The following is an 18,846-nucleotide window of genomic DNA, read 5'->3' as shown; positions in this document are numbered from 1 at the left end:
ATCAACAATATTGTTTTGACCAAGATTCGAGACCAGGCAGTCCTTTGCAAGTCAGTCGACACAGTTTTGGAACCAAATGAAGCGGTTAATTATCCATCTGAATTTTTAAATTCCATAGATCTTTCAGGGTTTCCACCACACGTGCTACAACTAAAAATAGGCGTACCAATAATACTTTTAAGAAATATCAACCCACCAAAGCCTTGCAATGGCACGCGACTTGCCGTAAAAAAAAAAACAATGGAAAACCTAATAGAGGCCACAATCTTGACAGGGCCTTTTGAGGGTGAGGCTGTTCTTATTCCTCGCATTCCCATGACTCCAACGGATCTGCCTTTTCAATTTAAAAGATTGCAATTCCCAATCCGATTAGCATTTGCAATCACCATTAACAAAGCTCAAGGTCAATCATTAGAAAAATGTGGTATAGATCTTAATACTGATTGTTTTTCCCATGGACAATTGTAGGTTGCATGTTCGAGGGTCGGTAAACCTGACAATTTATTTATATGCAGCGACAATTGGACAGCGAAGAATGTTGTATATTCCCAAGTTTTACGCAGTTAATTTGTATTGTATCTATCTATCTATCTATCTATATAAAAACGAGTTGTGTGTATGCATGTTTGTTTGTTTGTAAAAAGAGCGTTTGCATATGACGTCATTATTAGTGCATACGGCTTTGTATATGCACAGACAATGGGAAAGCCAAGAATGTTGTATATTCACAATTTTTACGTAGTTTAACTCCTGCAGACGGAATGAATGCTTGCCTGAAAAATTCTAATTTATGGGCACACGTAAAAATATTAAAATTAACTACAAATATGCGTGTCCGATTGCAAAACGATGACTCTGGTCAAACATTTTCAGATCAATTGCTGACAATTGGAAACGGAAAGCTCCCAGTAGTGGGAAAGCCAAAAATGTTGTATATTCGCAATTTTTACGTAGTTTGAAACACATATATAAATCTATCTATATTCACAGGTGGGACACAGGGACACAACTACAATGGCGCGTAACTAATATGGCGCGTAACGACTTACGCGCGCGGGGGGGCTTGGGGGGGGGGCGAAGCGCCCCACCAACTAGGTGTTGGGGTGGCGCGAAGCGCCACCCCAAATATATATATATATATATATATATATATACATATATGTATATATATACATATGTACATATATATATATACATATATACATATATGTATATGTATATTTTAATCCATATTGGAGTGTGGATGGGGCGAAGCACCCCACCAGCTAGGTGTTGGGGTGGCGCGAAGCGCCACCCCAACAGCTAGTATATATATATATATTTGTTTTTCTCATTATTCCTTCATGTTGCCTATGTTCGCTTTTACCAAATTAGTTTGGATGTTATTTATGATTGTTTTTTTATCCGTCGGGTAGACCAATTTTGTATTCGCTACATCTAATAATACTTTATTTCCTTTTAAAAATTTTCCTTTATTTCCTTTTTAAAAATAATGATGTTTGTAATTATATATATCCGAAAGTTAAAAGGAAAACACTCAAGTCAATGCCACAAAAACCATGGATATCCCGGAGACTGTTAAAATATATTAATGAAAAAAAATAGACTATACAATATTAAATGCAACTATCCGTCTGATGAAAACATCCAGAAATTCAAATTTTACAAAAATACTCTGACTAGAACTTTGAGAGAAAGTGAAAGAAATTATTATGAGAAGGAAATATCTTCAGCTGCGTCCCAGCAGAAAATGTGGGAAATCTTGCGTGATAAATTAAATAAAAATAAACAAAGAGCTATACCGACTTTTCTTAATAATGGAAATGACGCTAATGAATCAACTGAAAAAAAGAATATCGCAGAATTATTTGCTAAGCATTTCAGTAAAATTGGTAAAATTTAAAACTTGATATTCCTTGCTTTGAAATCTGTTTGACTTCTTAACAAGATAACATATGAACTAGCTGACTTGAATATATTGACAATTTAAAGAAAATTTTCTGAATCTTCATCAAAAGGCTGTCGAAGAATGAACTTTAAATTCTTAGGTATTTTGTTTGTGCTCCACTATGGATCATGTTTGTATCCTTCCAATAGTGATGTGGTTGAATTGACCCCTTCAAATTTTGATTCTCTTGTGAAAAAAAGTGATGACATTTGGATTGTAGAATTTTTTGCTCCTTGGTGTGGACACTGTAAAAGTTTAGCTCCAGAATATGCTAAATCTGCAAAAGGTTTGAAGGGTGTTGTGAAAGTTGGTGCAGTAAATGCTGACGAGCATAATTCACTTGGTGGTGAGTTCGGTGTGCGTGGTTTCCCAACAATTACAATTTTTGGAGCAAATAAAAAGAAGCCAGAAGATTACAATGGAGCAAGAACTGCTGATGGGCTCATTGATGCTGCTTTCAAAGCTTTAAAAGCGAAAGTCAATAATCAAATGGATGGAAAAAAGAGTAGCTCTTCGGGTAGTAGCGATGTTATTGAACTGACTGATGACAACTTTGACAAACTTGTTCTTGGATCCGATGATTTGTGGCTTGTCGAATTTTATGCACCATGGTGTGGCCACTGTCAGAACTTGGCACCTCATTGGGCTCAAGCAGCCACTGGACTTAAAGGCAAAGTCAAACTGGGAGCTGTTGATGCGACAGTTCACTCAATCAAGGCGCAAGAGTATGGTGTTCAAGGCTACCCAACAATCAAGTATTTCCCATCTGGTAAGAAGGATAAACATTCAGCACAAGATTATGATGGTGGCAGAGTTTCACAAGATATTGTTTCCTGGGCTCTTGAGAAAGCAGCAGAAAGTGTACCGGCTCCGGAAATAGAACAGATAACATCTGAGTCAGTCTTCAAGTCTGCCTGTGTCGATCATCCACTTTGCGTTATTTCAATTCTGCCAAACATATACGACTGTCAATCTGAATGTCGCAATAACTACTTGAAAATTCTCAGAACCATGGGAGAAAAATACAAAAAGAAAATGTGGGGATGGCTTTGGGCTGAAGCAAGCAGTCAGCCAGAATTAGAAGAAGCTCTAGAACTTGGTGGTTTTGGATTTCCAGCTATGGCTGTTATAAGTCATAAGAAGATGAAGTATTTGACGTTCCGTGGCCCCTTCTCTAGTGATGGAATCAATGAATTTTTAAGGGATCTCTCGTATGGCAAAGGATCGACAGCTCCCATTCGAGGTGCTGAATTGCCCAAAATTTGGGATGTTGAACCTTGGGATGGAAAAGATGCTATTTTAGAAGTCGAAGAAGACATTGATCTCTCCGACGTCGAATTGGATGAACTGCCGAAAGATGAATTATAATTCGCCGCTTTAAATCAAATAGTTTTTTTTGATAGTTGTGTTAATTCACCGTTTAAATATCTGATATTCCTTTTTTTCTTGGAAATTTATTTTTCCAATTAGAAATATTTTACAAGTTGTTTGCTTGTGTTTAGTCAGTTTTTGTAACTCTTGCTAAGAAATAAATTTCGTATACAATGTTTTAGAATAAAACCCAAGCCACATTTAAAACAAATGATCATTTATTTTGGCATATAATAGGTAGCTGTACACTCTCTCTCGTAAATGCAGAAAAAAAAAACAAAAAAATGCAAAACAACAATATCCAAGTATTAGAAATATCTTAATTTATAAATTTGAAACAAAAATTTTGTCATGGGAAAAATTCCTTTTTCTATTTGGAATTTTTGTCGTATATATATATATATATATATATATATATATATATATATATATATATATATATATATATATATAGAGATATATATTTGTTTTTCTCTATATTCCTTCATGTTGCCTATTTTCGCTTTTACCGATTTAGTTTGGATGTTATTTATGATTGTTTATTTATCCGTCGGGTAGACCAATTTTGTATTTGCTACATCTAATAATACTTTATTTCCTTTTTAAAAATTTGCTCCTATTATTGCCTATATGGTTTTTGCAAATTATAAATTGACTAGGAAAGTTCCCATTATCCTTGTGTATAGTTAGATACACAGATCCTATAACGTCTAGATCACGTCCGGTTACATTGGGGCATATATTACTCATTCGTCATTAAATATAATTGGCCAATTTGTTAAACACGGATGCATTTATCACATTTACCGTTGTCCCTGAGTCTATAAGTGCCGGAGGAGGAGAGGGAAGTGAAAGTGGACTGCTTGATAGCCTGACAAAACTCGTTGTTGAAAAAGCCACCAGTGCTACCCCGTCGTTCAACTACAACCGTGGTAAAGTGGATGTTTGCTACCTTGGACACAACCATAAAGCTTGTCCAGTTATGTTGATTGATGAACATACAAGACCCATACCTGGAAAAAGCAGATCCAGTCCCCAAGACTACGAAAAAAGCAAAGAATACTGCTTGGCTGAAGCCTTTCGAAGATTCGTCTTTCCCAGCTGAAGACTTCTCTTTATTCTACAGCAAACGACCATTTAGAAGAGTTCGTTGGCTAAGACCCCATAAAATATGTTTAGATCCACAGTTTGTGGTGAACGATGCATCAAGATTTGATAATCAACAAGGGGAGCTTGGTGATTGTTGGCTTTTGGCTGCTATGACAAATCTTACAATCAATATAGTTCTTTTTAAACGAATTGCGCCTGATGATCAGTCCTTCGACGATGGCGAGTATGCTGGAATTTTTCACTTCAGGTTTTGGCAGTATGGCCAATGGGTGGATGATGTCATAGATTATTCTACCTTCAATCCCAAGAGAAAAATGAATTATGGGGTGCATTGTTAGAGAAGGCTTATGCAAAATTATATGGTAGCTATGAAGCCCTTAAAAGCGGCACCACCTCTGAAGCCATGGAAGACTTTACTGGGGGAGGGGCAGAAATGTATGAACTAAACATTTCAATGCTCAATGTTCATTCAATGTTCTCCTCGAGTTAACATCTCAGTATCAGAGAGCGCGCATTTTGACTTATTTTATGCTAATCTTGTGAACACCTGTGAATAGTTATTATGACCAGGAAAAAGAGACGTAATGATATGGAATCCACACGATTATCTGTGGAAGATTCAACAGCCCAAGGGACAATACGTGATTCGATTGACGTGCTGACCAGTTCGGTCCATCAGATTCTAGAAACAGTTAAAGCAACGCGGTAAGAAATACGATGTTTGAGATTTGAATTATCCGAAATCCGTTCAGACATTAGTGGTCTAACTTCCAAAGTAGATGATATTGAAATCGTAACTGCAACCCACTCGGATACAATAACAAAGATTCAGGCAGAATTAAAAGATATACGAAAGAAAGAAGCCCATGGATTAGGCCCTCTCACTGATAGGGTCCTCATATTGGAGAATTTGGAAAAAAAAGACAACATTATTGCTTGGAATTTAAAGGCTGCCTCAGTACCGGAGGCCTCGACGAAAATGGAACATTTGCTGGAAACCTTCTTACAACTAAAAATTAATTTTGAAGTTAAAGAAGTACATGACAAATTTGTTAAAATACGACTCATGAACTCGGATGACAAATTCTCGGTACTTCAAGCGAATAAGAAATTACGTGCCCAGTCCTGGAAAAAAAAACTTGATAAAGCGACAAAATTTGATTACAATGGAGTTTTCTTCAGTGATGATGTTAGTCAAACCAGCAGGGAGATTCGCACTACGCTGAATCAAAAAAAGAAAGAAATGAAAGATAAAGGTTTTGTTGCATGGATCCCACCCACGGTACCAACCACATTATGCTACATAGACCAGGACGGAGTGAAACAAATAAAGAAGTGGCATAACGTCCCACCAGTCGAATAAATTGTGTTTTTTTTTTTGTCATTATTAGGTATTTGTTAGGATTTGTTCATAATAGTCACTACATAAATGCGCAAATGTGTTGGTGTGCGCACATTGTTGCCAAAATGTGCGTGTTCTCTGTTGAATAGAATGAACATACTTCCACCGAAAAGCAATGGAATTCTCCGACGTGTGCGGTTGTTATGTGTTTTCTTTTTTTTCTTTTTTGAGTGGTCTTTTGTTAAATTGTTGATCAACTGAATTGAGGCTTTTTTGTTGATTTATGATATTGAGTTTACATAATTTACCTGATCTTGCAAGCAGAACTAAACTGTTAGAGGAAAATCCTTTTGAGATACTGGAGTGCATTAGGGATGTTAAGGATGAAGAAGCAGTAATTTTGGAAGATAGCCCCGAAAAACAAATATTCATTTATGGATGATTCTATCCTCGCATGCAGTAATGTAGGTTTTTATAGTTTTAACTGCAGAGGTTTACTTAGTAGCATTGAGTTCAAAGATGACATAATTAATAAAAATAAAATTGAAGCTTTAGCTTTAAGCGAAACTTTCTTAAATGATTGGAATATTAATGATGTTATGTTTCTTGACTATGATTTTGTTCATGAGGGTAGAAAACACCATCAGCATAGTGGATTAGAATTTATCATAAGAAAAGAGTTAAAATCGAAAATAAGACGAGACCTAATGATTTGGAATGTAGAAATGATTTTTGAAACGTGTATTCTGGAATGTGAAGTTAATAAAAAATCAGCAATTATCCCCATGAAATATGTTCAGATCCAAAGTTTGTGGTGAACGATGCTTGAAGATTTGATACTCAAAAAGGAGAGCTTGGTGATTGGTGGATATTGGCTGATATGACAAATCTTACAATCAATACAGTTTTTTTTAAACGAATTTTACCTGATGATCAGTCCTTTGACGATGGCGAGTATGCTGGAATTTTCCACTTCAGGTTTTAACAGTATGGCCATCGGGTGGATGATGTCATGCATGACAAATTACCAACGTATAACGGTAAGTTAGTCTACCTTCAATCCCAAGAGAAAAATGAATTTTGGAGTGCATTGTTAGAGAAGGCTGATGCAAAATTATATGGTAGCTATGAAGCCCTTAAAAGTGGCACCACCTCTGAAGCCATGGAGGACTTTACTGAGGGAGTGGCAGAACTGTATGAACTAAACAATAAAAAGCATGTTTGACTTTCCTCAAAGGAAGCTTGTTTTACACAAATGAAATGAAAAGTCTCTTTGAAGAAGAGGAGGAAGGAGATGGGAGGGAGCCGGTCTTTCGAAATAGAATAAGACTTTCTTTTCGTCTTGCGGCCATAGCTACACTTTCTTTACCCTTCTTTTGTTTTTCATTTTGAATAATCTGGTCTCTTTTGTTCAGTTTCAGACAAACTACTGCTACTCATTGTGGTGTTGTCAATTATCTGCCCTCTATTTCAAGTGCCATTGGTCATTACCCCCAAAGCCATGTTTGGAAGTTAGGAATAGCACTAAACACTGCCCCAAGATTGTTTGTGGCGTCTGTCTACCTAGAACATTATAAGACAATTTTAGTACCTTCATCTATACGGCTAACCTGGATGACGGTAGTATTAAATGTTGCTGAGATTTTATCACTTTTGGGCCTTTCATTGATCTCTTCTACTTTTATCCATGAACTTCATGCTGCTTGTTTTACACTGTTTGTAATATGCGCTACTTTATACATGTTGCTCACATTAGTCCTGTTGCACATTTACAGAAGAAGTAACGAATCCACTTTGGAGAGGAAAAGTCGACAGTTACAAATTACCACTTTTCTCGTCAATTGCCTTGGAGCTGCATTTGCTGTTTATCTTTATGTGCGTCATAACAAATATTGTGAACCTTATGTATACACTTGGTTCGCTTTAGCTGAGTATGCTGTTGTCCTTTCCAATATGGCATTCCATGCAACAGCTTATCAAGACTTTTATTATACAAAAGTGATAATCACAGCGAAGGGATTGAAGATTATTTAGTTCCAATTAGTTCTATCCTCAGAACTAACACTGCCAATAGCTATCACAATCCAGTTTCACTCACTTCAGTTTATTTATAAAATGATGGGATTAAAAAAAACCTTTCAATTCATTCCGAGTCGATGCTTTCGCTGTCAAAGTACTGATCACCTGATTGGAGCTTGTCCCGGCTCACCAGCACATCCCAAGTGTTCCAGACGTTCTGGCCCTCATGTGAACTCCAAAGAAAACCCTTGCCAAGCCTCGCTAAAATGTGCAAATTGCACTATGGAACACGTAAGTTTTAGTCTTAAATGCAAAATTCTCCAATCAGCTCCAAACAATGCTAATAAATAAATACTCAAACTGTGTTTAGCTTTGTGTCCCTTAATTTTAATGGTACAAAAGACAAGAATCTACTGATTAGTGAGCTGCTTGAAAATGATATTGTGTTTTTACCTGAGCACCTTCTCTCTAAAGTGAATGCTGATCGCCTAAAGCGTTTTTTGACCCATTATATCTTTTTGAGATCCACCCAGAAAACCTGTGGTAGACCATCAGGAGGTCTGGTCATCTATTTCAGACACAAGACTCAGCCGATATTATTGCAAAGTGACGCTAACATCTTAGCAATAAAATGTGGTGATACCACATTTATAAACATTTATTTCCCTTGTAATAAAAAGACTGTGCAGTCACTGTCTAGTTTTTTCACAAGCATGTAATCGCCTACGAAAACTACTTAAAGACCTTTCAAAACAAAATACCAAATGGGTTCTCGCCGACGACATTAACACGGACTTATTATCTAATTCTGATCGATCTGAAATCTTTCTCGATTCACTACCCGGAGGATTCCATCTTGGTGATAAAGATCTTCTATTTACTAATATTCACAATCGTGGTGGTCTTAATTCCAACCTTGATCATGTAATTGTGTCAGATTCAACTCTACTTTCATCAATAGCTCATGTGGACTCTAAAATCGACGACGATCATTCACCCATCACGTGCCAACTATCTTGCTCCATGGTGAGCTTTGTGCAGCGTAACTCTCCCAAGTGGTTCTCAAAGTTAAATTGGGAAAATACCAATGTTCCACTTTATGTATTGACATTGTCCCAGTTATTATCATCTATTAAAGTGCCTTTCCACTTATCGCAAACATCTGTATGTACAACTTCAACTCGGATAGATATAAACTCGTATTATCAGCAAATAGTGTTCTGTCTCAAGTCTGCCACTAAAAAAGCTGTCCCCTCCGAGCGCGTACGAATGGGTACTCGCAATCCCTTTTGGAAAGTTGATCCTAAAGTGAAGATGGCTAAACAAAAAGCTAAGTTCTGGCTCCGTAAGTGATAGCCTGGCTCCGTAGATAGCCTGTGATCGTCCTCCTCCTGGTTCAGTACATCAAATAAAACAGAAAACCAAACGAGAGTACAAATATTCCCCGCGTAGAGCGAGACTGAACGCCTGGGATGGTCCTTGTGACAAGAAATCCTGGGATCGTGTTATAAACAGTGTAAAGTGTTCACCTCCAATTAATTCGTCTCTTCGGCTATGTGACTTTGTTTTACATTATAAAATTATTCTGCTTTCATTTAATGTTAATCTCCACAATCATTTTACAAAGCTTGTCAAATCCATCCTCCCAATTCGCATGAACCAATCTCAAGTGTTATCGGTGGAATCTGGTGTTATACTTCGAGCTCTTCAGCAAGTTAATAAGTCCGAGTCTCTGGATAGTGATGGTCTTTGCTTCAAGTTTTTTGCTTATGATTATCCTGAACTGCTGAAGCATTTGCAGCTATTAGACCCCAGTGCTTGCTCTAATTACCATCCTATCACTGTGTCTTGTTTTGTTAGTAAGCTATTTGAATATGTACTGCTACCGGCCATTAACTCCATGTGCAAGTTTACGCCCTTCCAGCTTGGTTTTAGAAAAGGTATGGGCTGCGTTCAAGCTCACCATATTGTGGGTCGGCTATGAAAGAAGCTGTTGCTCAAAAAAGTCCCTTGTATTGTTTGACTGTTGACATATCTAGTGTTTTTGACAATGTAGTTCATTCAAATGCTTTGTTTTCTCTAGCAGCCTCATGTGTTAACATTTCTATTGTTTCCGTGCTTAAGTATTGGTATGCTAATTCTTCAGTTAGGTTGAAGTGAAATGGTACTGTAAGGGTGTATATTCCTGTTAAAAAAGGCGTTAGGCAGGGTACCGTGTTATCCCCGAGCATATTTAAATGTGTTTTAGCTTCGTGTCTTCAACCGTCAATTTTTTACAATGATAATTTAGGCATTAGTCACATTGCATATGCTGATGATGTTCTGCTTCTTAGCCAGACAAAACTTGGTCTAATTACCAACTTTGACCGGCTTTCAGCCGCACTATCCACAGTAGGTCTTTCAGTTAATGCCTCTAAATGTGAGTTTTTGTGTTTTGGGAGTCTTCTACTAGCATCACCCCTTTGCTTGGGTTCTTCAACTATACCATGTTCAGCAATTATTAAATGGTTGGGTCTCTCGTTTTCCACGTCACTTTCGTCTACTTGCTCAGCTATTACGTCCAGCTTGCTGAAAAGTATGCGAGCTGGTTACGGAAAAATTTCACCAAATCGTGGTCGGTATAACCGAAAAGGACTTTGCCGTCTTTACTCTAGTTTTTGTGCCCCTGCTGTTTTTTATTTTTCTGGTTTTGCTTTCCTCCTTCGCAATAAGGATACAAAGAAATTACCTGGTGACGCCTACAGCATCACTGACGTCAGGCTAATCCGTGCTCAAACTCCTCGTGTGAGTGGTAAGATCCCTATGGTACGAAAAAGGAATCCATGGGGCAACGAGGCTGAGTGGAATGGAGCTTGGAGTGACAAATCATCAGAATGGCAATATATACCTGACGAAGAAAAGAAAAAATTAGCCTGACTTTCAACACTAACGGGGATTTTTAGATGAGCTTTAAGGATTACAAAAAATATTTCTCACGGATGGAGATAGTCCATCCGTGAGATAGTCCATGCGTCTACCTCGGTGGCATCAGAATCATACAGTCGTTTCTAAATTTGACATCATTGATGCGCCCTCGCGACTGAAACATTTATCTGAAGAATATATCTCTTAAAACTCAGTAAATGATTGGTATTTTTGACCCTCTTTGGCCATTTTTTGAATTGAGGTAATTTATTTATGTTGTATGTTGTTATGCTGTTATGTTATTTATATTGTTATGTTTATTTTTTCTTGTTTTTTTCTTTTTCTTTGTGTTTGGTTACTCCACAGTTTTATGTTTTTTGTGGGTTATAAATAAATTATTATTATTATTATTTTCAAAATAACGGTCAAATCTTTTGAAAGATAATCTCTTACGAGTTGTGCGATTAAGCCAGACTCAAACGTTGTCGCAGCAGAAACACCAGTTGGATTGATCAATGGTCACGCCTACACTATTACTGACATCAGGCTAATCCGTATTCAAACTCCTCGTTTGAGTGGTAAGATCCCTATGGTACGAATAAGAAATCAATGGGGCAACGGCAAAATATACCTGACGAAGAAAAAAAAGTTGGCCTGACTTTCAACACTAACGGGGAGTTTTAGATGAGCTTTAAGGATTACAAAAAATATTTCTCAAGGATGGAGATAGTCCACTCAAGTCCAGAAATTTACGACGAGGTAGTGGAAGATGAGGAGTGCAAGAAAAAGTGGGAGCTAAACAGCTTTGAAGGAGCTTGGGTTCGCGGAGCAATTGCTGGTGGTTGCCGAAACATTTTACAGACATTTTGGACCAATCGTCGATTCCGTATAACCCTTGAAGATTGTGAAAAGTGATTTCTGATTCAAGCTTAACGATGATTTCAGTTGATATAGTAACAATGTCAGTATTAAATATGGCTACTGATATCAGTAAGATCCAGTTCGCACTATTTGAACTAACGGCAGGAAGTCTATCCTACGACTTAGTTGACCCCTCAAGCTTGAAAAATATTCTAGATAAAATAAAAACCCACTTAACATTTGGTGCTCATTTGCTAGTAGAGCCAAAATTTGCAAACTTATTTTATTTTATATCAAACAGAAGGTGCATATCACGAAAATTAATGAACAACTTTTCGCAATCTATAACGTGAAAATAGGATCATGTATTTTGGACCTTTCTCTAAAAGAATCACAGTAACAAGATATTCCTAACTCGTGTGAAGCTCTAATAGGAAGCACGAAAAGAGAAAAATTTATCAATCTACGAAATATTCTATGGTTATTTACTGTACCCAAAAGACAGTAGGAACCCTATCCTGTTACAACAGTACAGAGAAAATTGACTCCATTCATCGAACTGAACTACTCTTACAGGACGTTGGAACAATCACTATTAAGCAAGGTTACCGACTAGAAAGTAATAAACTCTCAAGGAATAAATCTGTCATTCGCAATCCCAAATATAAACAATGAGGAATCAAAATCCTCTATCAGGCCAGAAATCAAGAAAATCAAAGGTACAATACAATTGACAAAATTAAAGGAGGCATTAGATTTACATATACCACTCTTTACTAATGAGGACCAAAGAGTAAAATATTTGAAAAGTCAGTATGGATTATTTTCGCCAATTTCCTGGTACAATATTATAATTACTATATTTCTGGTATTTCTCATTTCACTAACAATAAGAGCACTGCTAACGTTAAACTATGAATAGCTCTTAAAACTGCAAAAAAAAGCCCAAACACGACATAATAAATGCATCAATTAAACCTCACTGCTTCCGATGCAATTTGAGCCATAAGAACTGGGAGAATATAGCAATACAGGAGAATTAAGAGGTCGTCTCTAGTATATTGCAATATCCAGTCCCTATAGTAAATTAAATAAAAAAAACATGTTTTTTTTTAGCTGAAAGTAAGGAGCGACATTAAAAAATTAAAACGAACAGAAATTACTTCGTACATGAAAGGGGCTGCTTCCTCATCAACGCCCCGCTCTTTACGCCAAAGTTTGACTCTTTCTCTCAACTCTGCTTTTTAAAACAGTAAAAACATTTAGCGTAATCTCATGTTTTTATTACATATATGAGGGGTTCACCCCCCTCGTCAGTACCTCTCTCTTTACCCTAAAGATTAAATTTTGTCCCATTTCATTAAGAATGACCCCTGAATGACAAAAACCGTAGAATAAATAGTTGAAATCACTAAAAATACTTTAGCGTAAAGAGCAAGGTATTAGGAGGAGGTGAGTCCCTCATATGCGTAATAATTTCTGTTCGTTTTAAGTTTTAATGCTGCTCCTTACTTCCAGTTGAAAAAACTTTTCATATTTATTTTTCATTGTTTTTTTTAAATAATGCTAGAAAATCCTGCGCTCCCTTCATGGAAATTTTCTTCCCCCATGACAAATTCCTCAATGGAAAGTTCCCCCAACATACCACCCTCTTGTAAACCCCTCTCCCCAACCAAAAAATCCTCCTGAAAACGTCTGTATACTTCCCAATAACCATTACTATATGTGAGCACTGGTCAAAGCTTGTAACTTGTAGCCCCTCCCATGGGGACTGTGCGGGAGTAAGGCGTCCCCAAAGACATAGTTATAAGATTTTTTGACTACGCTGAATAAAATGGCTATCTCAGAATTTGGCTATCTCAGAATCCCTTCAGTGCAACCATACAAGTACCAAATTTTGTATAGAGGATTAACCTTTAAATGTAAAAAAAATATAACCGTTTTAAGTTGAAAAATGGTATTTCTTTTATTTCCTTAAAATCTAATGTCTATATTAATGTTTATATCCAATTATAAATAATAAGACAACTGGTTTTTTTTTAAATCCGTTTTTTTACTGTAAAATGTATCATATTATGACATTATTCTAAATTAGATGTTTTCAACTAGAACTGTAAGCAACTTCGAAATGGCTGCAATACATTTATAAGGGAGATTTTGGAAGAGGCTTAGAAAAACTTCTTGCTCACTGACATAGTAATTTTTTTTTATTAATTATAATTACTTTATAATATTTATATTTAATTTTATATAATTATGATTATTAAAGTTAATTAATTATAACATAACTAATTTGGTTAAAAATATGGCTTGGCAAATGTAGAACTAATGAATCTAACGATATAAAATCATTTATATACCATATACCATAATATAACTGTGCAATCTACTTCTGCAAATTTGTCTTTACCCCAAAGAGGACGAATATCCAATCAACTTAAAAGTATAATTAAAACTTAATTGATTTAATATAATTATACTTTAATACTTTTTTATACTTTAAAATATTTAATATTAATTATACTTAATTGATTTAAAAGTATAAATAACTATATATTAGACTTCCAGTTTGCAAAAGAATTTTGCACACATGGCGGCACTATTGGATTATTTCCTCACTTTATTTGTCATGACATTTGGCTACGTTTGGTGATCTGTAATTGTGTATCATCTACAAAATGACGGAAGGGGGTGAGTCATTGTTTAAGTGGGGGTAGGGTAGATTCCTATAAAAGCACATTTTAGTGAAAAAACAACTTACTCTTCACGAGGCTACAGGTAAATGTTGGAAAAAGTAGGGGGAGTAGGAATTAGTTAAAATATTTCTCTATACAGCTGAAATGCTACATCCTCATGTCTACCAGCACAGAGGTGGAAAAGGCATGGCAGGTCATCATCGGCCCCGCCAGGAAATTTCATTGGGGTGGCAAATACTGCTTGAAACTTAGTTTTCAGTAATCATAAATAGTAATATTTTATTTTTCTATTAATATGAAGTACTTCAATGTATTTAAACAAATGTATGTAATGTATTTATCGATAAAAAATTCTGCTGTAAAGGTTGTGGTTGTTTCAGTTATGTAAAGGATCAAAAGTCTCACAGAGTTTCCATCCATACAAAACAATAATATTCCCTTTCACCCAACCGAAATCCTTTAGTACCCAATATTAACAAGGGTTTTTCAAAAATAAATACTATTCATCGCCAGTGTTTTAAGTATATTAAAACTTTTCCAACATTAAAATTGCAAATTCAAACATAGGACGATATTAATCAAAGTAAAATTATTGATTTACACATTTTAAAAGCAATTAACCAGGGATTTAAGGGACTGGTACCACAAGTTATTTCTTGGTTAGGCCTGGGTATGATTTGGAAAACAATCAGAAATTAAATAGAAAAGAGCTCTTCAACTAAAAGCGATTTATTCTTAATTTGAAGGGAGTTGCCTTCTTCTTAGCTCCTAAATCTTTACTGTGAGGTTTGGCTTTTACCAAATTCTTTAAGGAGATTTGCAGTTGGAAAAAAAAAGATTTTTCAAAACACTAAAAAACTTTTGTTTAATGAGCAAGGTGTCGAGAAGAGGACAGTCCCCCTTATATAAGAAGTAATCTATAGTTGTTTTAAGTTATAAACGTGCTCCTTACTTTAGTTGAAAAACCTATTCTATTTTTTTAATTACATTTCATGAAACTGTTAAGTTTTATGAATACAAAACATTTGGTAGCAGAGAAAAACAATCAATATTTCAATGATCTCTATCTAGATTTTGATGGGTAATCAAACAGTTAGTGACAACAAACTCTAAATAAGGGCCGACCCGTCTCAATAGTAGTCAAATTTCTAAAAAACCGAATTTTGATACCAATAGATATAAAAAAGGAATTGAATTATTATGCTGATTCCAAATATATAAGTTTCACTAAGTTTAGTGTTACCCATCAAAAGCTACGCGACTGTAAAAATTTGCCAGATTTTCAAAAAAGAGGGAAAGGCCCCCTTGAGGTATTAGAATTTTAACGTAAATCATGCTATCAGATTCAGCGTATCAAAGAACCTCTACTGTGGAGGTTCCAAGCTCATATCTGCAAAATGTAGAATTTTGTAATTTTTGCCAGAAGAAAAATCACGGATGTGTCTTTATTTGTTTGTTGTTTTTTCCAGTGGTGATTACATCGACCCATTGGGCCTAGAATGTCGGAAGAGGGTTTATTCTAAACGGGAATGAAAAGTTCTAGTGTCCCTTTAAAGTGACAAGAAAATTGGAGGACAGCTAGGGCCCCTCCCACGCCACCATTTTCCTAAAATCGTCCTATTAATATTTTTAGATGTCAACAGATCTGGTATGGCGTTAAATGTACTTCTTCCATTCAACACCACATATTTATGTGAAGTTACTTTTTCAGCTTTAACACACATTAAATCCCGATAAAAAATGTTGAAGAGGTCTTACGTCCAGCAGTTTCAAACATTACACCAAGATTTGATTTGTTATGCAATAACAAATAGGCACATCCATCTCATTAAATTTTTAACGTAAACTTTAATTTAATATTTACCACGCAACTACTTGGATATATTCGAGAGAATTAAACAAAACAAAAAAGGTTTTTTTTTAATGAAAGTAAGGAGCGACATTAAAACTTAAAACGAACAGAAATTACTCCGTATTTGAAAAAGGCTATTCCTCCTCAACGCCCCGCTGTTTACGCTAAAGTTTGACTCTTTTACTTAACTCTACATTTTAAAACAGTAAAAAACTTTAGCGTAAAGAGCGGGGCGTTGAGGAGGAAAAGCCTACTATTACTGTTACTGTTGTTAGCACGAAATAATGACTTCTAATACAGTGGCTTCTAAAGACTTCTAATAATATCATGTGGATAACTGCATAAAGTAATTTAAAATGTATGTAAAGTAAAACAAAGTATTTTATGGCAATATACAACAGATATATTGGGCTATGACGTTTGGTCCATTTCCCCAGTTTAATTTTACATATTCCACACATGTCAGACCCAGATATAAAAATCCATTTCGTCATGCAAGTTCTGTGGGCATAAGCAATACTTCCTTTACAATCACAAGGGCAGATTAATGGTTCGTCAGTTTCCAACTCGGTACAAACTCGACAAGCCTTCTCATATGACATATTCACCATTACACTTAATTAAAGATTTGATTCTCTTGATCTCTTGCTGAAAACATATGAACCTAATTTCTTCAAATTTAGTTAGTATTTGTTATACCAGAGATTCAAAACAACATTTGGATTTTAGGAATAACCAATTTTAGGGATAAGTGATTTTTGCTATTATGTATCGGGCTAAAATATTTAAGGGCACAACAATAGCTCTTTCAAGCAAATTTTGGAATGGTAATTATGATTTTGATCCTGGCTGCAGCAGAAGGTGCATCCTAGTAAGGATTTGACAAAGCATGATAATAACAAAAACAAGTTGCCATTTAAAAAAATGATAAGCGAGAATTAATTGCCATTATAGCTGATTAAGGAATCGTAACTATTTTATAAATTAGTATTAAATATTATTTGGGGCGGCAAAAAAAAAAAATGGTTCTTTACAGATTTGTCCAACTTCGTTGTTTTTGCATTGTATGTGGCATGCACTATTATGGCCCTACACGTGGTCATAATGCTACTTGTATTTGCTCTCTGGATGTGTTGTTGTATACACCCCAGAAAGTATTTTTGGGATGGTTTGACCCTCCCGTCTGATTACATAGGTAATGTTTTATCTTTCTTATCATATGTTTTTCATCCTTCATCTAAAGCAAGAAAACCCCAATTCTCCTCCTTTTGCTCCTGTTCAATGAAACCCTATTTCTGAAGCGAACTCAATATGACGTCACTGTTTGCATTTTCACGAGGCACAACATATACATGCAGTCACAAAAGTCGTAGTGCTAACCGCCGAAATTAGATTTATTCGTTATTTTTGTTGGTGTCTCTGGCTTAGCTGTCATTATACCTTTTTGTTATTATAGCCTAGGAAAAAAGGATAGAACTACTCTTTTCGTACAGCCTACTGTTTGAAATTTGGTCAGTCAGCTGGATAACCAGAACAGTCCGTAAGCATTTTCTCTAAAAATCATATAGCAATTATTCACCCGCTTTTCAGATAGCAGATGCTTCAGAACCATGTTTGACCACTGTTATCACTGTATTTGCAGTTGAAGAAACTTGTTTTTTTCTGATCATTTTTCAAATAACGCCAGGATACCTTGCTTCACCTGCAAGGAAAAATAACCCTCCCCATAAAAATATCCTCTGGAAAATTCAACCTTAGCAAAAATTTTCCCTGAAAAATTACTCTGATTTTGAATTACCTTGTTTTTTTCTGATCGTTTTTAACTAGCGCCAGGATACTTTCCTCCGCCTCCACGGAAAAATACCCTACAGAAATGCTTTCTGGACAATTCAACCCTAACAAAAATTTTCCCTGGAAAAATTACCCTTAACATCTCCACGCGAAAAATTGAATCACTAAATAGAAAACAAGACATATAAAAAAATTTCCTATAGGAATTCTGGCCAATTCACCCAGTGTAAAATTTCACCTGAAAATTTCACCTCCTGGGAACTTTTCTCTCCATGGATAAATCTCCCAGCAGAAAATTTGTCCTCCCTTCCCCCACCAAAAAACGTATGAACACAATAACAAATAAAAAGAAAAAAAGAACGGGCAGGTTTTATAACTTAAAAACATTTCCTTCAGGGCTGTAGGGGGTCATTTCAAGGTCAACAGATCTGGTCAGGATTTGAAATAAGAGCTCTGAGACATGGATTTCTACTAAATGTCAAATAACATTAAGACCTCGTCACCCGTTGTTAAGTTAAAAATACCTCAAGTTTTCTAATTTTTCCAAATTAACACCCCCCCCCCCAGCTCCTCAAAAGAGAACGGATCCTTTCCAATTATGTCAATCAGAAATCTATGACTTCTGCTTATTCTTCCCATCAAGTTTCATCCCGATCTCTCAACTCTAAGCGTTTTCCAAGATTACTGTTTCCCTCCTCCAACCCCCTATGTCCCTGGATCCAACTCGAGTCGAAAATGGAGCATCTGAGTCATAAGATCCTTCTACATATCAAGTTTCATTAAGATCCGATCACCTATTCATAAGATAAAAATACCCCAATTTTAACGTTTTCCAAGAATTCCGGTTTCCACCTCCAACTCCCCCCAATGTCACTGGATCTGGTCGGAATTTAAAATAAGAGCTTTGAAGCACAAGATCCTTCTAAATATCAAATTTCATTACGATCTGATC

The 18,846-nt window shown here is 35.9% G+C and overlaps 2 protein-coding genes across 2 annotated transcripts; both read left to right on the top strand.

The window, feature by feature from the left end:
* Positions 1 to 1,899: 1,899 nt before the first annotated feature.
* LOC136040153 (protein disulfide-isomerase A6 homolog) lies at positions 1,900 to 3,478 on the top strand. The gene has a single exon (XM_065724269.1). It carries the CDS (start codon positions 2,030 to 2,032, stop codon positions 3,314 to 3,316), a length of 1,287 nt encoding a protein of 428 aa, XP_065580341.1. The 5' UTR covers positions 1,900 to 2,029; the 3' UTR covers positions 3,317 to 3,478.
* Positions 3,479 to 4,311: 833 nt separating this feature from the next.
* LOC136040297 (calpain-A-like) lies at positions 4,312 to 10,845 on the top strand. Its single transcript, XM_065724540.1, has 2 exons — positions 4,312 to 4,714; positions 6,788 to 10,845. The coding sequence occupies exons 1-2, from the start codon at positions 4,312 to 4,314 to the stop codon at positions 6,994 to 6,996; spliced, it is 612 nt and encodes a 203-aa protein (XP_065580612.1). The 3' UTR covers positions 6,997 to 10,845.
* Positions 10,846 to 18,846: the final 8,001 nt, after the last annotated feature.

The sequence above is a fragment of the Artemia franciscana genome, chromosome 20 (genome assembly GCF_032884065.1).
Source record: "Artemia franciscana chromosome 20, ASM3288406v1, whole genome shotgun sequence".
Classification (NCBI taxonomy): Eukaryota; Metazoa; Arthropoda; class Branchiopoda; order Anostraca; family Artemiidae; genus Artemia; species Artemia franciscana.
Note: the sequence above shows the minus strand (reverse complement) of the source record. Positions and strands in the feature narration are given on the sequence as shown.